This window comes from Xylocopa sonorina, chromosome 16 (assembly GCF_050948175.1).
Source record: "Xylocopa sonorina isolate GNS202 chromosome 16, iyXylSono1_principal, whole genome shotgun sequence".
Lineage (NCBI taxonomy): Eukaryota > Metazoa > Arthropoda > Insecta > Hymenoptera > Apidae > Xylocopa > Xylocopa sonorina.
In genome coordinates this window covers 3,874,736-3,901,102 of record NC_135208.1, presented here as the reverse complement: position 1 = coordinate 3,901,102, position 26,367 = coordinate 3,874,736, and the positions used below count along the sequence as shown (strand labels likewise).

The 26,367-nt window shown below is 34.8% G+C and overlaps 4 protein-coding genes across 6 annotated transcripts; 3 read left to right on the top strand and 1 right to left on the bottom strand.

The window, feature by feature from the left end:
* The first annotated feature begins 10,867 nt into the window (after window positions 1-10,867).
* Window positions 10,868-13,713, top strand: Ir76b (Ionotropic receptor 76b). The gene is made up of 9 exons (XM_076907443.1): window positions 10,868-10,940; window positions 11,255-11,325; window positions 11,526-11,702; window positions 11,794-12,020; window positions 12,206-12,315; window positions 12,382-12,575; window positions 12,650-12,761; window positions 12,856-13,045; window positions 13,196-13,713. Exons 1-9 carry the CDS (start codon window positions 10,871-10,873, stop codon window positions 13,689-13,691), a joined length of 1,647 nt encoding a protein of 548 aa, XP_076763558.1. The 5' UTR covers window positions 10,868-10,870; the 3' UTR covers window positions 13,692-13,713.
* A 960-nt stretch (window positions 13,714-14,673) lies between these two features.
* LOC143430961 (uncharacterized) lies at window positions 14,674-16,392 on the top strand. The gene is made up of 3 exons (XM_076907444.1): window positions 14,674-15,207; window positions 15,394-16,063; window positions 16,150-16,392. Exons 1-3 carry the CDS (start codon window positions 14,736-14,738, stop codon window positions 16,358-16,360), a joined length of 1,353 nt encoding a protein of 450 aa, XP_076763559.1. The 5' UTR covers window positions 14,674-14,735; the 3' UTR covers window positions 16,361-16,392.
* Window positions 16,393-17,104: 712 nt separating this feature from the next.
* D12 (YEATS domain containing 2 homolog D12) lies at window positions 17,105-20,800 on the bottom strand. Its single transcript, XM_076907581.1, has 4 exons — window positions 20,673-20,800; window positions 17,851-20,510; window positions 17,707-17,780; window positions 17,105-17,245 (listed from the first exon to the last, which is right to left on the bottom strand). The coding sequence occupies exons 1-4, from the start codon at window positions 20,755-20,757 to the stop codon at window positions 17,128-17,130; spliced, it is 2,937 nt and encodes a 978-aa protein (XP_076763696.1). The 5' UTR covers window positions 20,758-20,800; the 3' UTR covers window positions 17,105-17,127.
* An 881-nt stretch (window positions 20,801-21,681) lies between these two features.
* Window positions 21,682-25,739, top strand: Duba (Deubiquitinating enzyme A). 3 transcript variants are annotated; one of them, XM_076907584.1, is made up of 12 exons: window positions 21,682-22,215; window positions 22,314-22,406; window positions 22,670-22,761; window positions 23,117-23,250; window positions 23,519-23,604; window positions 23,890-24,045; window positions 24,134-24,290; window positions 24,384-24,595; window positions 24,725-24,844; window positions 24,925-25,080; window positions 25,148-25,337; window positions 25,426-25,739. In XM_076907584.1, the coding sequence occupies exons 1-12, from the start codon at window positions 22,078-22,080 to the stop codon at window positions 25,569-25,571; spliced, it is 1,680 nt and encodes a 559-aa protein (XP_076763699.1). In that variant the 5' UTR covers window positions 21,682-22,077; the 3' UTR covers window positions 25,572-25,739. The 3 variants fall into 3 exon arrangements, with proteins under 3 accessions (XP_076763699.1, XP_076763698.1, XP_076763697.1); XM_076907583.1 differs by having other exon boundaries at window positions 23,468-23,604; XM_076907582.1 differs by having other exon boundaries at window positions 23,462-23,604.
* Window positions 25,740-26,367: the final 628 nt, after the last annotated feature.

The following is a 26,367-nucleotide window of genomic DNA, read 5'->3' as shown; positions in this document are numbered from 1 at the left end:
GGGTTAGGTTAGGTTAGTTTTGGGTTAAGTTAGGTCGGGTTAGGTTAGGTTGGGTTAGGTTAGGCTAGTTTTGGGTTAAGTTAGGTTGAGTTATGTTAGGCTGGTTTTGGGTTAAGTTAGGTTGGGTTAGGTTAGGCTAGTTTTAGGTTAAGTTAGGTTGGGTTAGGTTAGGCTAGTTTGGGGTTAAGTTGGGTTGGGTTAGGTTAGTTTTAGGTTAAGTTATGTTGGGTTAGGTTAGACTAGTTTGGGGTTAAGTTGGGTTGGGTTTGGTTAGGCTAATTATAGGTTAAGTTAGATTGGGTTAGATTAGGCTAGTTTGGGGTTAAGTTAGGTTGAGTTGGGTTAGGTTGGGTTTGGTTAGGCTAGTTGTACGTTAAGTTAGGTTAGGTTAGGATAGGTTATGTTAGTTTTGGGTTAAGTTAGGTCGGGTTAGGTTAGGTTGGGTTAGGTTAGGCTAGTTTTGGGTTAAGTTAGGTCGGGTTATGTTGGGCTAGTTTTGGATTAAGTTAGGTTGAGTTGGGTTAGGTTGGGTTTGGTTAGGCTAGTTGTACGTTAAGTTAGGTTAGGTTAGGTTAGGTTAGGCTACTTTTGGGTTAGGCTAGGCTAGTTTCGGGTTAGGCTGGGCTAGTTTCGGGTTAGGTTAGGCTAGTTTCGGATTAGGTTAGGCTAGTTTAGGGTTAGGTTAGGTTAGGTTAGGTTAGGTTAGGCTAAGTTAGTTTTGGGTTAGGTTAGGCTAGTTTAGGGTTAGGTTAGGCTAGTTTCGGGTTAGGTTAGGCTAGTTTCGGGTTAGGTTAGGGTAGTTTCGGGTTAGGTTGGGCTAGTTTCGGGTTAGGTTAGGCTAGTTTTGGGTTAGGTTGGGCTAGTTTCGGGTTAGGTTAGGTTAGGTTAGGTTAGGTTAGGTTAGGTTAGGTTAGGTTAGGTTAGGCTAGTTTCGGGTTAGGTTAGGCTAGTTTCGGGTTAGGTTAGGCTAGTTTCGGGTTAGGTTAGGCTAGTTTGGGGTTAGGTTAGGCTAGGTTAAGTTAGGTTAGGCTAGTTTCGGGTTAGGTTGGGTTAGTTTCGGGTTAGGTTAGGCTAGTTTCGGATTAAGTTAGGCTAGTTTAGGGTTAGGTTAGGTTAGGTTAGGTTAAGTTAGTTTTGGGTTAGGTTAGGCTAGTTTAGGGTTAGGTTAGGCTAGTTTCGGGTTAGGTTAGGCTAGTTTCGGATTAGGTTAGGCTAGTTTAGGGTTAGGTTGGGCTAGTTTCGGGTTAGGTTAGGCTAGTTTTGGGTTAGGTTGGGCTAGTTTCGGGTTAGGTTAGGTTAGGTTAGGTTAGGTTAGGTTAGGTTAGGTTAAGTTAGTTTTGGGTTAGGTTAGGCTAGTTTAGGGTTAGGTTAGGCTAGATTCGGGTTAGGTTAGGGTAGTTTCGGGTTAGGTTGGGCTAGTTTCGGGTTAGGTTGGGCTACTTTCGGGTTAGGTTGGGCTAGTTTCGGGTTAGGTTGGGCTAGTTTCGGGTTAGGTTAGGTTAGGAATGGTCCTGAGGGGTGAAGTTTAGGTTAGGCTGGGTTTGGTTACATCCGGGGTGGTACAGATTGGTTTAGGATAGGTTAGTTTAGGTTAGCTTACTTCCGGTTGCGTTTGGCAAGCGGTTAATGCATTACTACTAGTATTTTGTGTCATTGGTAGGGCCAATTTCATTGATGGATAGATCATTTCTTACCGTGGGCGTACAACGCCCTTCTTTACTTAAGAATCATTACATAATTTCATGATTAATTTATAATTTCATAATTATAATTCAATTTTGACGCCATTGTGGCGCCATCTCTTCGGTAATTTTCGAAACAGAGGTGAGAACAGTTTAAGCAGTTTCACGAGAGATGCCGCCACCTGTCAGTAAACAGTACTTCCTTGTATATTTCGATTAAAGTTAATAATTATAAAATATGCATTGCAATAGCTGTTAGTTACTTAAAATTTAAACAGTTTCTTCATTGTTAATATAAGGAATATGTTATTGTGCAGTGATTCCATGTTTTATCCCGTTCCAAACAATTATTGAATGCACGTGCTTATAGTTGTAACATGTGCATTATTTTTTTTTTTTTACATCTGTACCCCTACTTTTATATTCAATTCTGCTGGTTTCTGTGTTCTGCAAGTAATCTCCATAAGGATCAACGTATTCCTGAGTAATCTGCATGCGCGTTGTCTAAAGCGATTCGTTAATTTCTTTCAGAAAGTGCATTTTACAAGTTGTTTCCTGTTTCAGGATTGAAATGGGTCATTCTTGGTTATTTACAAGTGTTATTAACGATTAATTGGTGATAATAGAACATTTATTTCAGATGCTTGACAATTAAAGAATACAAAAAAGTATCCGTACCTGCGTACGCTTATAAATTAAATTTATAAATCCACGTATACATAGTATGTTATTAAAAATTTTGATGTTAAGTCTTACCAGGTACATTTTACGCCATTGTCTTTGTAAACAAGTGTAAGATACATCCTATGCGAATAAAAGCGATGCCAATTTATAATGGGAACCTGTAGATTAACAATTTATATTGCTTCTTCTTCGTCGTTGATCCAACAGTCCTTCGTAACTGCTTTAAGACATAGAAAATCTTCTTCTAACTGTGATAAGAGACTGATCTCTTAGAAGATCTCTTAAGAGTTAATCTCTTCTATCTGGTTATTGTAGTTCTTGCACCGTTACTCTCAGCTGAACACATGTAATTGTTAGTCGTAAGTCCTTGGAGATGCTTCGGCAGACATTTGTACACGCGATTAAAGGCATACCCATGTGCACAATTGATTGAGATACCATACTAAACAAGAGAAAAGTCAGAAAAAAGGATTACAAGTGTCAGAATGTTATTAACTTTCATTGTTTAATGGAAGAAATCCTTCCAATTATTTATTTTTTCACCACTTACAACATAGTCTCGTAGTAGAAACGCATTTTTTTAATGATTATACGTATTCTATTAACGTTAGGATTCTAACATTGCTGATTAAATTATTAATTATCATCATTACTTTATTTACGAAATGGTGGCGCCATCTCTCATGGAACGGCTGAACCCTGAACGACGAACAGTTTCAGCACTTTTTACAGAGATGGCGATACCAGTCTTCCTAAGTGTCGAAAAATGTGAATAGTGGCTATTAATTAATTAACTCGCACTTTCTTTCGTAATTAACGAGGAAGGAGCAGTAATTTGATAGTGAATGTAAATAAGATGTTATTAAAAAAAAATGATTTATCGTTTTATTCCCCTCCAGACATTACTCTTGTGCTTGCAGTGATTACAACGTATCTGTGCAATATTTGTATATTTATGCCCATTCTCTTATAACTATTTTTATTAGTTCTCTGTGCTTAGTTCTCTGATTATACGTATTAACAGAAAGTATAAGCAATCTGTCCATGCAATTGAACGCATTCCCTACTAATTTCTAGACACGTGGTCGCATGCAATTCATTTATTTGGGTTTGGTACAATATTGTACTATTATTTCGCCTCAGACATTCAAATAGGTTATTCCAGGAAAGTTGCGAAGGTGGTTGAGTAATTGAACAGATCATTAAAGGTAACAGAACATTTATTGCAACTTCTTGTCAATTTACAGAATACAAAAGTGTTAGCTTATAAATTAACTTAATAAATACGCATACGCATAGTATATTACTAAAATTTAAATGGTAAGACTTAGTAGATGCATTTTACAAAGAATCTCAGGAAGCCAGTGTACGACACATCTACGCCTAACACTCATGTCAATTTGCAAGGAGATAATGTAGATCAGCCATTTCTGAAGCTTCTTCTTTGTCGTTGATTAAATAGCCCATTATAACTGCTTCAGGACTCTGCGATTCTTGTCTGAATAGTAATAATAGGCCAACTATTAGTCTTCGTTGCATGGATATTATAATTTCATTTCTGTGACTCTTATCCGATGTAGACATGTAGTTGCTTGAATAATAAAGTCCTTTGGGATGCATTGTCAGACATCTGTGCATAAAATTAGAAGCATACACATGTAAGCAATCGTTTGATGTAGCATGCTAAACAAAGGAAAGGTCAGAAAAAGGAATGATTACAAATGTCAGTACATTATTAACTTTCATCATTTAATCGAAGAAATCCTTTCAATTATTTTGATGCATCTACCACTTGGAACATATTCTCGTAATAGAAACGCATTTTTAATGATTATATGTATTCTATTACCATTATAGTTTTAATATTGCTGATCAATTTATTAATTAATGTCACCATTAATTTTTTACGACACGGTGGCGCCATCTCTCGTGGAACGGCTGAACCGTGAACGACGAACAGTTTCATCATTTTCCACAGAGATGGCGCCACCAGTCTTCCCGCGATTTTTTCTGACGTAGTATCGAAAAATGTGAATAAACATAAAACATTCCTCGTTGCAGCTGTTAATTAATTAGCACGCAGTTTCTTTTGTCACGTAATGATGGAGGGAGGAACAGTAACTTCATAGTTCGTGTAAATAAAATGTTATTGAAAAATGATTCGTTGCTTTATTCCCTTCCAGTCATTACTCTCGTGCTTGCAGTGATTGCAACGTATGTGTGTAATATTTCTATAGATTTATACCCATTCTCGTATATCTACTTCTATTAGTTTCCCTGTTCTGTGCTTGTTTCTCTGTATATACCCATTAGTAGAAAGTACAAACGATCTGTCCACATAATTGAACGCACTCGCAACTAATTTCTACACACGTGGTCGCAAGCAATTCATTTATTTGTGTTTGTTAGAGCATTATACTATTTTTTCGCCTTAGACATTAGAATAGATCATTCCAGGATCGTTGTGGAGGTGATTGAATAATTAAACCGATCATTAAAGATAACAAAACGTTTATTGCAACTTTTGACAATTCACAGAATACAAAAGTCTTAGCTTATAAATTACCTTAATAAATACGCATACAATTAGTATAATACTAAAATACTACACATAGTATATACCTAAAATTTAAGTGGTAAGGCTTAGTAAGTGCATTTTACAAAGGATCTCAGGAAGCCAGTGTACGACACATCTTGTGTGACTAGCACTGCTATCAATTTGTAAGGAGATAATATAGATTAGCCATTTATGCAGCTTCTTCTTTGTCGTTGATTAAATAGTCCATTATAACTGCTTTAGGACTTTGCGATTCTTGTCTGAATAGTAATAATAGCCCAGCCATTGGTCTTTGTTCCATGGATCTTATAGTTTCTTCTCTGTCATTCTTATCCGAAGTAGACATGTAGTTGCTTGAATAATAAAGTCCTATGGGATGTGTCACCAGATATATGTGCATAAAATCAAAAACATACACATGTAAGCAATTGATTGATGTAGCATATTAAACAAGAGAAAGGTCAGAAAATGGGATTATTGCAAGTGTCAGAACATTATTAATTTTGATTGTTTAATCAAAGAAATCCATTCAATTGTTTTGACGCATTCACCACTTGGAACATTTTTAATCATTATAAGCATTCTACTACCGTTATAGTTCTAATATTGCTGATTAATTCTATAATTAAAATCATCATTAATTTATGTATGGCATGGTGGCGCCATCTCTCGTGAAACGGCTGAACCCTGAAGGGCGAACAGTTTCAACACTTTTTAAAGAGATGGCGCCAGCAGTCTTCCCGCCATATTTTCTGACGTATGTTTCGAAAAATGTGAATAAACGTAAAACATTCCTCATTGTGGCTATTAATTAATTAACACGCAGTTCCTTTCGTCACGTAATTAACGGCGATGGAGCAGTAACTTTACAGTTAATGTATATAAGATGTTATACAAGAATGGTTCGTTGTTTTATTCCATTCCAGTCACTACTCTCGTGCTTACAGTGATTACAACATATCTCTATAATATTTGTATAGATTCATATCCATTCTCTTATATCTATTTCTATTAGTTTCACTGTTCTGTGCTTGTTTCTCTGAATATACGCTTTAGCAGAAAATACAAGCGGTCTGTCCATACAATTGGACGCATTCCCAATTAATTTCTACACACGTGGTCGCAGCAATTCATTAATTTGTTTTTAGTACAGCATACTACTCTCTTTTCGCCTCAGACATTAAAATAGATCATTCCAGGATCGTTGTGGAGGTGAATGAATAATTAAACCGATCATTAAAGATAACAGAACGTTTATTGCAACTTCTTGTCAATTTACAGAATACAAAAGTCTTAGCTTATAAATTACCTTAATAAATACGCATACAATTAGTATATTACTAAAATTTAAAAGGTAAGACTTAGTAGATGCATTTTATAAAGGATCTCAGGATGCCAGTATACGACACATCTACGGCTAACACTCATGTCAATTTTTAAGGAGATAACGTAGGTCAGCCATTTCTGCAGCTTCTTCTTTGTCGTTGATTAAAGAATCCATTATAACTGCTTCAGGATTTTGTAACTCTTGTCTGAATAGTAATAATGGGCGATCCGCCAGCTTTTGTTGCATGGATATTATAGTTTCTTCTCTGTCATTCTTATCTGATGTAGACATGTAGTTGCTTGAATAATAAAGTCCTTTGGGATGCATTGTCAGACATCTGTGCATAAAATTAGAAGCATACACATGTAAGCAATTGTTTGATATAGCATGCTAAACAAAAGAAAAATCAGAAAAAGGAATCATTACAAGTGTCAGTATATTATTAACTTTGATCATTTAATCGAAGGAATCCTTTCAATTAATTTGATGCATCTACCCCTTGGAACATGGTTTCGTAATAGAAACGCGTTTTTAATGATTATATGTATTCTATTATCATTATAGTTTTAATATTGCTGATTAATTTATTAATTAATATCACCATTAATTTTTTACGACACAGTGGCGTCATCTCTCGTAGAACGGCTGAACCGTGAACGACGAACAGTTTCATCATTTTCCACAGAGATGGCTCCACCAGTCTTCCCACCATGTTTTCTAACGTAAGTGTCGAAAAATGTGAATAAACATAAAACATTCCTCGTTACAGCCATCAATTAATTAGCACGCAGTTTCTTTTGTCACGTAATGTTCAAGGGAGAAGCAGTAACTTCATAGTTAATGTAAAAAAGATGTTATTAAAGAATGATTCGTTGTTTTATTCCCTTCCAGACATTACTCTCGTGCTTACAGTGATTGCAACATATCTGTGTAATATTTGTATAGATTTATACCCATTCTCTTATATCTACTTCTATTAGTTTCTCTGCTTCTGCGCTTGTTTCTCTGATTACACGCATTAGTAGAAAGTACAAGCAATCTGTCCATGCACTTGAACGCATTCCCTACTAATTTCTAGACACGCGGTCGCATGCAATTCATTTATTTGTGTTTGGTACAACATTGTACTATTATTTCGCCTCAGCCATTGGAATAGGTTATTCCAGGATCGTTGGGGGGGTGACTGAGTAATTAAATCGATCATTAAAAATAACAGAACGTTTATTGTAACTTATTGACTATTCAACGAATATAAAAGTCTTAGATTATAAATTACCTTTATAATTGCACATACGCATAATATATTACTAGGACTTAGATGGTTATACGCTTACAATTTTCGTTATAATACCCAACATGTTTGATTAATTAATTAATTAATATAAATTTATTTTGTGGCGTTATCGACTTCCACATCTCAGCAGACTCGTTCACTGCCACCTACTTCCGCCCCTCGGAAGATACAATTTCCTACAAACAATAAGTCTTTAACAAGTAAGGTAAACTGAAGTAGAAGCTTAGAAAAATCGCATATATGCGTCCATAGAGCTCTAAGGGTTAAACACAGCTAACGTAGCCGCACGAGTCTGTTATGTCAATTGCATGTCGAGCGGCCTTGCAGTTTTCGCTACTGGCTTTGGTTATTAGCTGCGGTAACAAAAAACTTATCCGCGAACCGTACAATCACTGCCTGTCGCCGTGTACGTAATTAATTTTGTTTCGACTTTATTGACAGTGATATTTGCACTGTTTGAACGTGGACTCGAAAGAACGTTTCTGGAACATGGTGCTGGTTCTCAGTTGATGATCGTGATACAGGATTAAACGTCGCGTAAAAAGTAACTTCTTATATTTTTATGTTTCTTATAGAAAGCGTAGAAATATAAGCTAAATATAAGTCTAGATTTTGTAAATGAAAATTATGATGTGATGTCTCTGATGGCGCAGAAATAAGTGAATAATATATTTTAAAAACGTGTAAATTTGAAAGACGTAGCAAACGGGAGTCTCTTTTTTATAGATGGCACGAATTAATTTTGAAACAATTTCCTAACGAAAATGTACCTTCCGAGGGGCGGAAGTAGATGGCAGCGAACGAGTTTGCTGAGATGTGGCAGTCGATAACATCCCTCGGAAGTAGATGGCAGTGATGGAGTTTGCTGAGGTGTGGCAGTCGATAACGTCCCTCGGAAGTAGATGGCAGTGAACGAGTCTGCTGAGATGTGACAGTCGATAACGTCCCTCGGAAGTAGATGACAGTGAACGAGTCTGCTGAGATGTGGAAGTCGATAACGTCCCCCGGAAGTAGATGACAGTGTTCTAGTCTGCTGAAATGTGGAAGTCGATAACGCCACAATTTACGTCGTACTGACGCCATATCTTTAAAAACGACTGAACCCTGAACAGCGAACAGTTTCAGCACTTTCCACAGAGATGGCACCACCAGTCTTCCCGCCATATTTTCTGACGTAGTGTCGAAAAATGTGAATAAACATAAAACATTCCTCATTGCAGCTATTAATTAATTAGCACGCAGTTTCTTTTGTCACGTAATGATCGAGGGAAGAGCAGTAACTTCATAGTTAATGTAAATAAGATGTTATTGAAAAATGATTCGTTGTTTTATTTCCTTCCAGTCATTACTCTCGTGCTTGTAGTGATTGCAACATATCTGTGTAATATTTGTATAGATTTATACCCATTCTCGTATATCTACTTCTATTAGTTTCCCTGTTCTGTGCTTGTTTCTCTGAATATACCCATTAGTAGAAAGTACAAACGATCAGTCCATACAATTGAACGCACTCCCAACTAATTTCTACACACGTGGTCGCAAGCAATTCATTTATTTGTGTTTCGTACAGCATTCTACTATGTCTTCGCCTCAAACATTAAAATAGATCATTACAGGATCGTTGTGGGGGTGACTGAATAATTAAACCGATCATTAAAGATAACAAAACGTTTATTGCAACTTCTTGTCGATTTACAGAATGCAAAAGTCTTGTTTTATAAATTACCTTATAAATGCATATGATTGTTTAATCAAAGAAATCCTTTCAATCATTTTGAAGTATCCACCGTTTGGAACATAGTCTTGCTATAGAAACGCATTCTATTATCGCTGCAATCGTCACATTGCTGATTAACTCATTAATTGCTATCGTCGTTAATTTATTTACGACATAGTAGCGCCATCTCTCGTGGAATGGCTGAACCCTCAACGGCGAACAGTTTCAGCATTTTCCACAGAGATGGCGCCACCAGTCCTCCCGCCATTTTTTTTTTCCTGACGTAACATTCGAGAAACGTAAATAATCATCAAACATTCCTTGTAGCGAATATTAATTAAGTAAAACAGTTACTTTCGTCTGGAAATTAACGAGGGAGAAGCAAAATCTTTCTAGTTGATCTAGATAAAATTATATTGAAAAGTGATTCGTGGTTTTATTCGCGTCTAGTCATTACTCTCGTGCTTGCAATGATTATATCTGTCTAATATTTGTGTAGATCGATTCCCATTCTCTTATATCTATTTCTATTAGTTTCACTGTTCCGTGCTTGTTTCTCTGAATATACGCATTAGTAGAAAGTACAAGCGATCTGTCCATGCACTTGAACGCATTCCCTACTAATTTCTAGACACGTGGTCGCATGCAATTCTTTTATTTGTGTGTGGTACAACATTGTACTATTATTTCGCCTCAGCCATTGGAATAGGTTATTCCAGGACCGTTGCGGGGGTGATTGAATAATTGAATCGATCATTAAAGATAACAGAACGTTTATTGCAACTACTTGTCAATTCACAGAATACGAAAGTCTTGTCCTATACATTATTTTTATAAATGCACATACGCATAGTATATCACTAGGATTTAGATGGTAAGACTTGGTAGACGCATTTTATGATGGATTTTTAGAAGCCAGTGTAATACACATCCCATACAATTAAAAGTGATGTCAGTTTGTAACAGTTTGTAACAAATGTCATGGATTAATTATTTCTGTTGTTTCTTCTTTGCCATTGATACAGGTCCTTTGTAACTGCTTTAAGACCTAGATACTCTTCTTCTGAGTGTTATAATAGGCTGACCATTAATCTCTTCCACCTGGTTGTTGTAGTTTTTGGACTGTTATTTTCTGCCGAACACATGTAACTGTTAATGGTGAAATCCTTTGAGCTGCATCGCCAGACATCTGTACACACAATTAATAGCATACACATTGAAATACCATACTAAACGAGAGAAAAGTCAGAAAAAAATGGATTATTACAGGTGTCGGAACGTTATTAACTGCGATCGTTTAATCGAAGAAATCCTTTCTATTATTTTCACGCATGCAGCACTTGGAACGCTGTCTCGTAATTGAAATGCATTCGTAATGGTTTTACGTATTCTATTATCGCTACAATCCTTGCATTGCTGATTAATTAATTAATTAATAGGTTCATTAATTTATTTATGCCACGGTGGCGCCATCTCCCCAAGAATGGTTGAACCCTGAACAGTGAACAGTTTCAGCCTTTTCGACAGAGATGGCGCCACCAGCCTGTCAACTATATTTTCTAATATAAAATTCGATAGAAACGAATGATTTTCATTAAAGAAAAGAAGAATGCATGTTATCCATTTTTTATACATCGGAGCGGTCTTTTTTCTTCGTGCTGATTGCATTTATGGTGAAGGTATACATGTATCAGTGTACTTAATTTTACAATTCCTTTTTTTTAATGAAAATGTATTATCCATTTATCTTTTCCAATGTTTTCGTATCCTTTTGTAAGATTTGGTTTGTTTCTTTTCTGTTTTTAGCTGACGATACTTACAACTTACGTTTTAGTGAATTTAGTAACTGATGATGTTTAATAAGTTAAATTTGATTCGATCTGTCCCCTCTGTGGGAGTAATAGAGGTGTTAAAGACGACTATGCGTCCCTATTGATTAATTATGATACGAAAAAATAATTTAATTATTTTGATTACTATTCTGTATTCACAGATAATGTGACAACTGGAGAGAATGAAAACGAAAACCGTATACCGTCGACGATAACGGTAACATCCTGGAATGTATGTATTATTAAAAAAAGTTTGGTCTATATTACATTAGAATTTTTGTGTCCTGGATATAAAAAATAAGATGTATTCATGTATACCGAGACATGCGCGCACATACGCGAATATACGCGAGCTTGCGATTGCGAACTAATGGTTCAACAGTTTATTTTATTAATGCAAAAAATATGTAACTATATTTTTTCTCTTGGTAGGATATGCCTTTCTCGGGAATAGTACTGGAAAATGGAAAATGGATTGGCAAAGGATACGCATTCTATATTTTTGATTTAATCAGTTCAAAATTGAACTTTACGTACACTATTATTCCACCGGAGGAACACATATTGGGTGATGAAAATAGCGGCATTCTTGGTTTACTCTATGAGAAGGTATCGCATGAAAAACTTTTAATACGACAAGGTAGAGAAGGTACGCTTTAATTGTATAATGCGATTAAAAGACTTCGTTTAATTTTATTAGAAAGTAGACGTGGCTGTTGCATTTCTTCCCATGTTACCAGAAATGCGACGATACTGTACTTTCAGTAATGCCTTGGACGAAACAAAATTAACAGCCGTGATGAAAAGACCTCAGGAATCAGCTACTGGTTCCGGCCTTTTGGCGCCATTCGAAAGAACCGTCTGGCTGCTGGTTTTAGCATCATTAATTTTTGTGGGACCTGTTATCTATTTTTTCGCTACTATCAGGTTACCAGAAAATTCATTTTTATTGAGAAATGTTATGTACAAAATTTATTCCTTTGATATTTACCGAAAATTTTAATATATTGCGAAAGATCCTTATTAAATACTTTGTATTAACATTATCTAAACATTATTAAATAATGTTTCATACATTTTTATTCCAATTTCACCTTGATTCTTTGTTGCAGGGCGAAATTGTGGCATGATTCATCTTCTGAAAAATTTAGTATGTCTTCTTGTTTCTGGTTCGTTTATAGTTCTCTCTTGAAGCAAGGAACGAACATTGTGGCTGCAACAGGTAAAGTATACGACTGACAGTAATTACACAAATACATATGGTTATTTTAATTTTTTACAATTGCAGATTCAACGCGAATAGTTTTTGCAACTTGGTGGATTTTTATATTGATTTTGACGTCCTTTTACACGGCAAATCTTACGGCGTTTCTCACAAAACCTCAATTTACGTTGTCTATTAGTTCTTTGGAAGATATCGTTCATAAAAGATACAATTGGATCACTTACAAGGGACGCATGGTTGATTTCCTTCTTTCTCAAGTAAGATCGAAAAGAAAGAAACGAAGGAAATTATTTATATTGAAAATGACAAATTTGAAACGTCGCGTTTTCAGAATGACCAAAATAATTTAAGTTTATTGAACATAAGTAAATGGGAAGGAAAGGGCGTTTTTGAACACTACGACCTTAGTTCTAAAAGAACTATTTTAAAATCAGTCGACAGACGTACGTATCCGAAGAAAAGGAGACATGTGAAATAACAAACTGCCCTGGTATTTTATAACGCTGGCTTTTTTATTCGATTTTTCTTTTATTTAAGGAAAGCTTTTTCTGGCAGAAGCACATTATTTGCAGACTTTAATATTCAATGATTACATAGATAAAACGCATCGTCGTTTGGAGCATAATTCACGATGTACGTACGTTATAATGCCCGGTAGTATTTTAGTAACTGGACGTGCTTTTGGCTTTTCTTATGGTTCAACTATTCAGAAATCAATCAATAGAATGTAAGTCCTTTAATTCAATTCGTATTAATTACTTTTTTACTTTTATTTGATACAATCATTGCGCTATTACATATAAAGCGGTAGAATTGTAATCTATTTTTTATTTTTATGATGGAATATTTTAACGAGTTTTATTATCTTAAATCTCAGGTTATTAAGATTCATAGAAACAGGTATTGTGCAACACAGGAAGGGAGAGGATCTTCCTTTAGCAGAAATCTGTCCAATTAATCTTCGTTCTAGTGAAAGACAATTACGAAATAGTGATCTTCTTTTAACGTACAAAGTTGTTTTGATTGGATATACGATCGCTACGATTATCTTTTTATTTGAAATAATTTACGCATTTATATCGTATCGAGTAAAGAAGAACGAAATAAGAAGGTGCAATTGTCCGTTATGTTATGCTAAGGAAAAGAAGTCAACGTATCCTATAAGTGACAATATTTCGAAGAAATATTGTATGAATGTGTTAAAAAAAAATCCGTCACTAATTTCTCTACATTCTCAGTATATGTTACCGCAGCGGAATCAACAATCAATTATCAATGGAAAAAGTTACAGTGTAGTAGTTCATCGAGATGAAGACCGAGAATTAATTCCTGTCAGAACACCTTCTACCTTTCTATTTCAGTATGCAGCTTGATATTTACGTGCAGATCGATTATTATGTAGTACAATGAGAGCCAAAAGTGAGTATACGCATCATGAAAAATGAAATTCATTTGATATTTACGTTGTATCCTTCTAACAAAAAGATTGAAGTAGTAGTACAACGGTGACATAATATTTGTGCATTCCAAATATATTTTCTATAATTTTAATCCAATATTTCAATCATTTTTCAATTTATATAACAAAATACATCCACTCATTTTTAATTCTCGCTATAAAGAATTAATCAGTTTTAAATATTAAAAATATATCAAATATATTTTTTAGTTTTATACAACTTTTACATAAGTTACATATTGCTTTGTTCTCTAATTCAAGCTTAGCACCGAAGAAAGATGGTGCTAATTTTAAATTTCCCGGTAATCAGAAAGAAAGCAGAGAGCTACTGTATACTGTGATGGAATCGCACAACTACAAACTGCCGTCCGTGAAAAATTCACTGTATTCGCTAAGAATTTTGGATAGGGAATTCTGGATTTCTCGTGACCACTAACCAAAGTGTATTGACCTTTAGATTTAGGAGAGAGTAAAAAAGTTAGTAAACCAATAACAGAAATGGTGGAACATTGATTGAATAGTCCCGGCCTTTTCATAAATATTCGTGTTCTTTTTTGCTTCTAAATTTTCATGGCTAATATTTATAATCAAATATTGTACATGTCGATATATATGTGTCAACATATATCTATATGTTTACGGTTAGTTACTAGATTTGTTTCTCTCTCTCTCTCTCTCTCTCTCTCTCTCTCTCCCTCTCTCTTGTTCTTTTTTAGGGAATTGAAACTGCCTTTATTGTATACAGTTTGTTTGATTAAAAAGCGTCTGTCACATCTGATAATGAGCTTGGTATGATCAATATGCGAAATAGTAAATAAACATATGGTTTTTTTATAGCTGACTGTACAATCAAACTGTTTCAATGTTGCATAAAGATAATTGTCTTTCAAGGAAAACGTTGATTGTTATCGTTTTGTAAATACTAACAGTGAAGCTTCTATCAGAAAAGAAGTGTGAAATGGCAGAAGAAAACAGTGAAATTTGTGGATTCTTAAATGTTAAGTTTTGCGCTAATAAATCTAAAGTTCATAAGGTTAAAAAGAGAACATTGGGACCTTGGAAAGTTTGGAAGAGACGTTGGTGTTCCTTCAAAAAATTAGATCCAGAGCTGGGCATCAAAGTGCATCTTGATTGTTGTCTTGGCAATGATAGTATCCAATCGTTACACGACAGAGATGATTTCATATTAATACCATTTGATGCTACTATTTGTCGCACTCAATCTAGATCGAAACATTTTGCTTTTGGTATATTTCCTGCTAAAGAGAGAAAGCCATTGTTGTATTTGGCTGGTAATTCGGAGATAGAGTCACAGCGGTGGATGGCGAACATTAGACAATTGTTAAGACCTAGGAACTTTAAGGTTGCATCAGGATTTTATAATATATCTATCATTGATAATTCACATTCCAAAGCATCGGGGCTGACAGGTATTTTAATTGTTATTTTCGCGATAATGTCTCAAGAAATGCAACTCGGAATGTTTCATTGTATCATTGTTAATATTTTTTCAAAATTTATTTTAATTTTGTTGAAACGTAACAAACTGCAAAATGCAAACTGGCATTTAACAATGTCAATTAAAAAAGTTGTCCTTTTTTAAAAATATTTTATAGGGCTGTACGGTGCCTTGATGACCAATGCATTAGGAGTTGTTATAAAAGATATTCATTCCAGTGAGATAATTCAAAATTTCAAGTGGAAAGAGTTAGGTCAATTTCATTTAGCCACAGCAGGACGATCGGATGATGTTAAATGTATTTGTATAATCCATACGACAAAAGAATTTCATGCTGGAATTGGTGAACTCCATGTCTTTTGTTTGGAAGCTGGTAAATTATTGCAAGATTTGATAACTCAGGGTCGCGGTCTAAGGCATAAGCAAATCAATCGAAGGCCTTTAAGCTTAAGCGAAGGTGATATTAGAGTAGTAACTCGCGATGAGTTGCCATCGCGAAGTTATTCGACGGCAAATGAAAGAATGGAATTGAAAACATTAAATAAAAGGAGAGAAGCGAATGAAAGATATGAAGAAACGAACTGTAAAATACCTAATAACATGACAGAAGATGTTTATCAGCCAGAACCACATAGTTACCATGTTAGAAGGTTCTCTAACATTTCTACTACTTCTGGGATTTACGAGGAAATTCCAGTTGAGCACGATAAAAATGCAGCAGGCACCTCCAGCCTTTATATAGAACATCTCTTCCATCGATTATCGGAAGAACCACCGCCTTTACCTCCCCGACAGAGATGTGCTTCGGAGTCAATGAAAGGAAACAGGTTTACATTTACTTAGTTATAATTAATGCAAAATTATACTTATTTAATATTATATTCACGTGTAGTCTGACGAGTTCTTTTTCAAGGTCTCAAGATGTTCGAGTTTCCAGTCCTAGCAGTTTACCTTTAACATCTCATAGAAATTCTGTACAAATTGAAAGAAATAATTTAGAATTTCAAAGAATAGTGGATAATTCTAATTATGTTCCTATGTCACCCAGATTGAAAGATATCACTTTATATAATTTAGAAATGCAAACAGCTCTACAAGAAAATGATTACGTAATTATGCGGTAGATGAGATACCAAATGTAGCGTACAAAACTTTCGTGAAAAGATTTGTTCATATTTGCTGTCTAATATTACATGTATATATTTGGAAGAAAGGAAGGAAAGAAGAAAGAAAGAAAGAAAGAGAGAAAGAAAGAAAGAAAGAAAGAAAGAAAGAAAGAAAGAAAGAAAGAAAGAAAGAAAGAAAGAAAGAAAGAAAGAAAGAAAGAAATATATATATATATATAAAGCACGAGAAGTATAATGGAAATTACTTAGCATCATGTAGATGTGACACAGAAGGAGTAAAAGATTTCGTATTTAAACTATTTACAACAGTATCAGTTGTTTGCACATATAAAGCTCAAGCTGCAGTAAAAGAAAGTTATGATTCTGAATGATCCGCGAGACACGAATGATTAATAGTAATGAAAGGATACCGAATTTGTTTGCGAATGTCAGTACGACATTCATTGCTACAAAAATAGCAGGTAAAGCTTCAACCATTAGTAGAGAAAAAGTGGCTTACGTTATTCATTCTGAATGAATTAAGCGTGCTTGAAGACGAATTTATGTACAAAATTTCATGTTTTATTCAAACTTATGGGTTTGTACATCATATGTGAGGCTATCATTTTTTGGAATTGTATTGTACATCATTAATGCGGTAAACCTATTACCGCCTGGATATTAAATATGGCAGCATTTGTTTCTTCGTAATTTAAATAGTTTTTCTATCACAATTATATTTTTTACTTTTTATTTTTTTTTTTTTTTTTTTTTTTTTTTTTGAGCTAATCCATAACTGTAAATCGATATTTCGAACCTAATCCTCGATTAGTAAAAACATCAAATTCTTCGCGACTTAAGAGAGCGCAACGTACATCTTCTAAAACGATCATCTTCGGATATCTAGAAATAAGAAATAGGAAGACTGTCACTATGTTATAATAAATAAATAAATAAATAATACGTATATTTAAATTAAAAATCATGATTTTAAATGTCTATTAAGGATAAACGTGTACGTACATAATGGTGTATGTAACATAATATATTCGTGTTTTTAATCCATGCCATATTTTCTGAATGAACGTGTATGAATGTATAACGTGACTATAATCACGTTTTATTTGCAAATTATTTACGTAAATATGTTTAAATAACCGAGTACTTTGTTACATATCTACATTCAAGTGAGAAACGAAGTACATGCAACTGTATATTCAAAATTATGTAGATTAAAACGCAAATATATTAATTGTACGTGTAGACATCTATACAGAAACAAGTGAGGTAGAAACCTCTAATTTAACTATTAATTACTAATGTAATTATTAATCTCTAATTTATTTTAGGTAAAATATATTTACCCATGGTCGCTACATCTTTCCCAAGCTCTGGCCAAGGACATTCTGACTAAATCTTCTACAAGACATTCGATAGCCTACGAAAATAAAAAAAAACTTATATACATCGTGTTGAATAGTTATAATGCAAAGGAAAAAGTTTCTTACCCGCATTATCATACGACCAGCCGCACCATGAACAACAGTGGGCACGATTTCTTCGGAAATTATTCCAATACCAATTTCTCTGGCAGTTTCGCAGACAAAGTCATAAAGAGGCATTAATTTTGTTTCAAGTTCTAATATCGTAACTTTAGTATTCGCCAAATCTTCAATCCCTTCTCCTTCTTTCAGACCTTTCCTGTTTTCTGGCGCGTTATCGATATGCACAACGTCAATTTCTAAATTTAGTTCATTGAATTGATGCGAACCATCAAAGTAACGATCATTTGATCGGCCTGGATACATTTGAAGCCATTTGTAAAAAGTATGAGGCTCTGTACATGTAGAGATGTTTTTGTTGATAACCGCGGAGTCAGGTAAACTTTTTAATTGTTTTATCGAGTGGATGGTAAAATCCGGGCAAAGTGGTGTGTAGCCATGTAATCGTGCCCAAATCATTATTTCCTTAGTAGTCCATAATTCCTCTTCTGGAATTGGCTTTTTCTTCAAGAAGCACTGTATCATTCTCGCACGATTCCATTCGCAAGCATTTCGTTTTGCGATAGTATAGCTAAAGTATTCCTCTTCGGTTGCACAGGCATAAGGATGGAGTCTTTTGTAATCGGAGTCGAAAGCGTCTTGAGTAATCATAGGCATTCTTTTAATAATAAACCGCAGTAGGCCTTGAACATGTTTGATACTCACAATTTCGATTGCTCGGAAAATCTTGTCATAAAATTCTCTTTTACTTTGAATTTTATGCTTATCCTTGCCTAAAGTGATTTTCTGTCGCAACAACTTGGATTCCGTTAACTCGTGTTTGTTCGATTTTAATGTTTGCTTTATAATTGGCTCTCTTTCTGAATTAGAACGATGATGATTGGATAAATTCCTTTCATCAGCTATTTTTAATACTGGTACATTGGACTTTACGTTTAAAAGAATACTTTTGGAGAGTCGAAGTTTTAATCCTCGTTGTGATTTTGTTCCATTCGGATTTTGCACTTGAATTGTAGTTTCTGAACCTAAGGGTTTCTTCAGCAAACTAATACCACGAGAAGTAGTAGATAAATTCATTTTCGGTTTCACTGAATCGTTAGTGGAATTATGAGAAAAATCTTCCATAGACGGGACAGCGATATCCACAGAGATCGTTTTGTTATTTTGAAGAACTAAAACATGTTTGTTTCCGGATGGCTCAAATAATGGAGGAATGGTGATTTCAAGGGGTCGAATATTTGAGTGAACTTTGGTACAACTCGATGGGAGTACTCTCATCATATTTCCATTATGTTCATTTGACGATGGTACAGTCTCGTCCATTAACTCTTTTAATTTTAAATCATTCAAATTTTCGTTCATCGAAATTTCCCCTGTTAGTATATTATTACCTTCTATCGTTTCTCTTTTCGTTTCTTCTTGTTGGCAATACACCGGGGAATCCTTTAAAGATAAATCGTGGATTAATGCGGTCGATGAATGGTCAAGAGTTAAGTTTTTATCAAAATTGTTCAAGTATTTCGAGCCACAGTAATCGTGGTCAAGTTCTACATAAAATTGTAGTTTCTTCTCATTAACTGAATCTCTATTGATGTTTATATCTTCCAATGGTTCTCTTTTAATTAGTACGTTACAGGTCATGTTCGTCGATAAGAGTGCTTCGCTTACATTTTTATCTGCAAGATTAGACGTAATATTAGCGTCTTCGTCGTTTTCTAATTTCACTTTGCAATCATTTTCTGTTTCATTAATGTCTTGATCAATAATCTTACTAGCGTTTCGCTTAAAATTTTGGGGATGCGTGTAGATCCATATGTCTACGAGTGTTTCGGATCCTAAAGTTTGTAAACCGGTATAAGTACGGTCCAATTTTAAATGATGAATTACGTCCATCGGTTTGTTGAACGCGCTTTTAAAATGCAATTGTACTCTTAGCGGAAATTCACCCCAGCCACGCCTCGAAAGACAGAACGGTGCGGTTGAGACTTCTACAACATCGTTAGGTCTATAACTAGGATGTAAAAAGAATCTGACTTTGCTAACAAAGTCGTCGATATCCGGATTTTCTTTATTTCCTCTAACATACATTGTCCATTTGTGACTAGCTGCATCTTCTCTCCACTCCGGAGGAATCCATTTTGAAATGTTTCCGATAATTATACGCTTTCTGACTTTATGCCTGATACCTCTCGACGGACATTCGGTTTCTGGAATTCCGCTTTTCGGTGGAATATATCGAGGGATCTTTTTTGGTCGCGAATCTTCGTCCGTTTCATTGCCTCTTTTTTCTGTACGATAATGCTCGGATGTTTTCTCCAATTTTTCTGTTTTCACTGTAATGGGATCGTTTGTATCGAACGGAGATGTTGAGAGCGATTGCCGTAGGGTAGAATAATTTTCATTGATCTGTAGCTTCGGTGATTTACTGATCAGCTGTTTTATCGCTGGATGAATTTGAGTCTGCTTCGCTTCTCCAATTTGTGGATTTTGGCATTGTTTGCGATTGTAAAAGTCGGCAACGATGACATAACGCAAAAGATGAAGGACTTTTGATGCTTTGTGCAATCTTTCTTGTATCTCTAGAACTTCTTTTTCCTTTGCGTCGATTTCCAGGGAAAATTCTTTTTCGATGATAGCAGTTATTTTCTTTGCGGTGCAGCTCCGTGCTAAAAATAAAAGAATAAATACAGAGCGTTAAATTCAATTAGATATTTCATTGTTTGTTTATTATGAAATGCTGTTTTCCTAGATAAATGAGAAAAATGAAACAAGGAACAAGTTAGATACGATATAAAAGTATTGTACAAATTACTGATTTATATTATTACCATTTTCTTCGTAGATTCGCCGATGTTTCTCGTTAGTTGCAGCAGATGGCCCATAATCGGGATCTTGATCTTTTATGGCACTCATTTGCCATACTCAATGTTGATCACGTGGTAATCGAATGGAATTACTATGTTTTAGCACAAATAGATAATATCTTATATATTTATATCTATTATATTTTATATATACGATGAACGGAATTCCTCATCATCATCAACATCATCGTCATCATCATCATCATCATCATCGTCGTGGTCGTCGTCGTCGTTGTAGTAATCATCATCCCCGTTATCATTTAAATAGGAGATATATATATTTTATAATAGTTATACTGTATACCTTTCACAGAATTTTATTTTTAATAGTGGTGAATTCTACGTTAGGAGTATAAAATTCATCGCATATCTGGGCACAATAATCAGAGGATAATTAATGCACGCGTGATATCATTAACGACAAATATATACATACATGTATCATGGTTCAGCATCTATACTTTCCATATGTTATCTTATGATGTAAAAATTTTAAGAATCTGCGGCGTATGTGCGTACACGTACGTGAAATACGTTATTTATTAGTTCTCCTACCTAAAGTTAGCAACCTAGTAAGAACAGGTGTGTACTTTATAGTGATAAAAGAATCTAAGCAAACTTTTATTATTATTATTCCCCTATGCAATTGTCATAGAGAAATTTTTTACTTTATCGATTATTTTCATTTTGTTTGAGAAAAGAATTGTTTGTTATAGAAAAGAATTTCTAACATTACAACATTACATTATTTTATTATTTCACTGTTTTAGCAGTATAAGAATTTGTTCGATCAATTGTAATACGAGTCGTTAATTCATTGACGCTAAAACTTTTAAGATATTTGTAGTGTATGCTTCGTATTTTTGTTTCGCTTTTTATTTTCTTTAATTTTTAAACGATTAAAATATATTTAGGGTGCACATAGAATACACTAATTGCACATTGACAATTTTGTACTAGGGGAAATACAATAGTACAGATTGGTAACAAGCAGTCTGGTAGTATGTGCAAGTGTAGTTATGGCTGTCTGACAAAACATTCGAAATAATAAGAATTAATGTAGTAGTTGGTTATTAAAGGTATCATGTCGCGTTTCTTGCGAAGCGTAACGTTGCCCTGATTCAAATTTCGAAGAGTTTATTAACGACATAGCAGCGAGGCTTTCATTCAAATCCACATACATACATCGAAGTGTATTATACACATAGATATCATTGAGAATAATAATAAATAAGTGAACAGCAATTGTGGTCGAGGAAGGAAGTACGGGGTCCAAAGCGCAGCAAGCGTGTACCTGCGAGGGGTTCTCTTCTAAAATTTCATTAAACGAGAGTCGCGTCTAACGACCACCGACGATCGATTACGCAAGATGACCATTCTATCGAAGAAGAAGACGAACGCCTCGAAAGATAGACGAGAAGGAGGCAGCACTTCTGATGTCGATGTTCATGGAGTGCAAAACGAGCATAGCTCCGGATCCATCACACTACCTAATAGCCCATATCAGGTGAATGAATATCCCTCATTGCAGCTATGCTACACTCGCAATACTTGCATAGTAGTTGCAAGAGCGAACGTTAAACGACCTTTTGCGAACCGTGACAGGTACGTGCAGCAAACGGTTTCGCGGTCGATCTACACGGGGTTCAGACCGATCATGGATCCGGTTCTATCGTTCTTACAGGAAGCTCTTACGAGGTGAGAAATTTTCTATCCAATATTTTCTTTTCTAATCTTTCAATTATTTCTCAATCGTCAACGTAATATCGGTCGCTTTAATGTCTTCTATTGGCATTTTATAATTGATTAATCGTTGAAAACATTTTTTTCTCTTCGCGGAGGAAGATCGTTTTCCCGTATTTAGAAATTGTTGTTATAATTTAAACTATTCTTGTATTACGATACGTGCTTTACGATACGCATGACCAACTCCTCTTTTGTATGTTCTTCTTACATTAAAGTCAGGTGTAGATCGTCGAGAAGATAAACATTTTGAAGAAACAAGTGGTCCCAGTCATGGCAAACGTCACAGACAACGAGCTAGTCCTCACAGGTATTCTAACAAGAATAAAAATTTTGAACAATTGCATATTTTTGATAATAGAATAACTATGTTTTTCTGTCGATAATAATTGTTTATCCTCTTCAAATACTCAAATACTTAGCAATTTTCTTATTCGTTGTACCAACAATTCTGGTTCTATCATACTCGATATCTAATATATCTTAAGCTATATGTTTATAATATATGCAAGCACGCGTTAATAAGTTGTCAAGGTAGTTGTTACCTTCTGTTATCGAGTATATGCAACAATATAAGCCTAGATACGTATTTCTTAGTTTACTTGCAATGTTGCATCAACAGACGTATGATTGTGTGTATTATAAATGGAATATGAATTTTACAGTAGTTGTCTGGGAAGAAACTCGCGTTCGAAACGTGAAAGAGAACGAGACAGAGGTAGAGAAAGAGATAGGGAGCGGGAGAGAGAACGTGAGAGGCAAGCTACACCTCCTGCTGCATCTTGCAGTGGCTTGCAAGGTTCATATTTGTAATTGCTTCTTCTATATAAAAGAGAAAAAGAAAAAAAAAAAAGAAAAGGAAAGAAACACTAAATTTATTATACAATAGAATTAAAATTACGATTGCATCAGGAAAATATATTTTTCTTTTATATTGTTGTGGATATCTTTCAATACTTAATTTGGAAATGTGTTAAGAAAACCAGTAATAAAGAATACAACTTACTTAGCTACAGATGCTGGTGTTATCGCCAACAATCGCATGGCCATTGCTGCTGCAAATTTAGAACACGAATTAGCTAATGGTTATAATAGCGGTGATGAATATACTGGCAGGACTGGAAATAATCTTACACTGGCTGAATGGCAAGAGGTTGGTTAAATTAGAAACACACGTTTGAACTCCAGAGCCAGGACGTGCTAAATTTCAAACCTTCTTAAACTTTAAAGGAGAGCAAATCAGAATCTTGTGTCTTTGGATTTTCATTAAAGATATTTAGTATTCAAAAGCGAAATTATGTAGTGGATGTTGGGCAAATATTAAAAGCCCTTTAAGCTATTTCGTTTTATGATATTATTATTAATTATTATCTTTTTTTTTTTTTTCATTGATTGAATATTCAATGACGAATACATATGGATGACTCTTTGTACGCAGAGAGATAGGTGGTTTGAAAAACGAATGCGAAAAATGGGATTTATCGTTAAGAAAATGGGTGAGGATGGAGCATGCCTATTTCGAGCTGTTGCGGATCAAGTTTACGGTGACCAAGAAATGCACAGTGTAGTGCGGAAGCATTGCATGGATTATATTGTAAGTACTGGATATTAAAATGATGCAAGTTCACCGTCTCGAAAATAGTTCTCATTGTTCTTATTGGTTATACAATCTGACTTTTTAGGCTTCCAATCAAGAGTTTTTTTCTCATTTCGTAGCAGAAGATTTTAGCACGTATGTCGATAGAAAACGACAAGAATATGTACACGGAAATCATATAGAAATGCAGGCCATGTCAGAAATGTATAATCGCAGCATTCAATTATATTGCTATAGCACCGGTACGTGTTAATTTATGGATGGGATTTACTTGTGACATTTAAATTAAATCTTTCTGTAAATTTAATAATATTATATTCGGTAATTACACACAGAACCAATCAACATCTTTCATACGATGGTTGAAAGTGATAATGAACCGATCCGATTGTCTTATCAACGCGGCAGTCATTACAATAGCATAGTAGACCCATATAAGGCTACAGTAGGTGTTGGACTTGGCCTACCGTCGTACAATCCTGGAGCCGCAGATCGCCAACTTATATCCGATGCGGTTCGCCAAAGTGAAGAGCTGCACATTGAACAGGTGAGAAATTAGTTCACTTTTTTGACGAAATATTACGTTTAATTAAAATGTGTTTTGTTTTTTTCAATTCGTTTTAAACTTTAAGTTTTAACGAGAAATTAAAGGAACAAATTTTGTTCTTCGACACAGACTATGCTAGAAGATAAGATAAAAGCAACCGATTGGGAAGCGACAAACGAAGCCATAGAAGAACAAGTTGCTAGAGAGAGTTATTTACAGTGGTTAAGGGATAATGAGATGCGAAAAGCTGTAAGTTTTATGCAATTTTGAAAGATTTATTTTACTTCGGTAAGACTATTTTAAAGTATTATTTTATAATCGAAAAAAAGCGATCAGCCAGTAGTAGCAGTACAAGTACGGTGACAAGTGCGCAACATAGTCATGCACACTTTCACCCTCACGGAGGTCGTGGTCAACAACGTAGCCACACTTCTTCTCCGACCACGACCCAAACTAGCCAAGATAATTTACGTAATTCTCCAAAGGTCTGTTTTGTACAGAAACGTTGTAACTACATGGTATGTTTTTTTATGTTTTAATCTATAATTCTAGGTAAACGATTCAGTGAGATACAATAAAAGATCTCCGCAACATCAGTCGACTCAAGGATCTGCTATACCATCTCACCTTACTTCGGATTTTGAACCGAAAATTTCTCAAGAACCAATGCCAGGCAGCAGTAAAGAGGCTCATGCCTCACCTGATATCTCGTTATTTAACCGTCTTCCTCCCGAAGTATTTGGTAATACACCGGAAGTATTAGCAATCTTATTATATTATTGAGAGAAAATATTTGATTACGCAAATATATGTTTTATGTATGTTACTAGGCTTGACTGATTGGGAAGATAGCGATATACTTACACAAGTTCTGGCAACTTCGCAGCAAGAATATTTGGACAGCTTGAAACAATCACGGAGTTCTACATCTCCTGGAAATGATACCAATAATATACTAGATTCCAGTAACAGTTAATTCTTACAGTCATTATCGATAAACTTTAAAGGAATACCGAAGCAAAAATATATGCATTTGTATGCAGCGTTTTTCATAGGATGTGATATATCCGAAAAGATAGGATAGTTCTAAATCAAAAAAAAAAAAAAAAAAAGAAAAAAAAAAGAAAAAAAAGAAGGAAAGAGAGAGAAAGAAAGAGAAGAATGAAGCAATTCTTAGTGTTATCACATGGTCATTAATCACTGAGAGTCATTGATGATTATGTTGAATGCATGCCCTAATAAACTTAATTATCGGCTGCAAATTGTATCGCTAATTAATTTTCATCAAGCCAGAGTTTTGTGTGCATCAAACCAGAATTGAATTGAAGTATATACCGAGTTCCCAAAGAAATGGTTGCATCGTAATAACTTTACTAAATGCTATCACGAAATATATTTATAAGATTTAGAATCTTATTTAATAAATGCGTTGGCGTAAATCACATATTTCATAGTAGCGCAAGTACAATATATAAAAAGCTACCATTCTTTTTTTGATGTGGCAATCGAAAAGTATAGAAAAGTATAAGTTTATTGAGGATGCAACTGAACAGTGATCGCGTAAGACCACGAAGGATTGTTTTATTTTTAATTGAAATGTTTTTTATTCGACACATGGGTTTCACAGTACATCTTATGGGATACTCTGTACATACTGCAGTACCGTGTATTTCTGTATTGCACCAGGGTATAAGGTGATTTCGTTCAATCTCACTTGGGATTGTTGATACACGTACGGCTCCCGAACAAGGGAGCCCGGTACATCGCTCTAA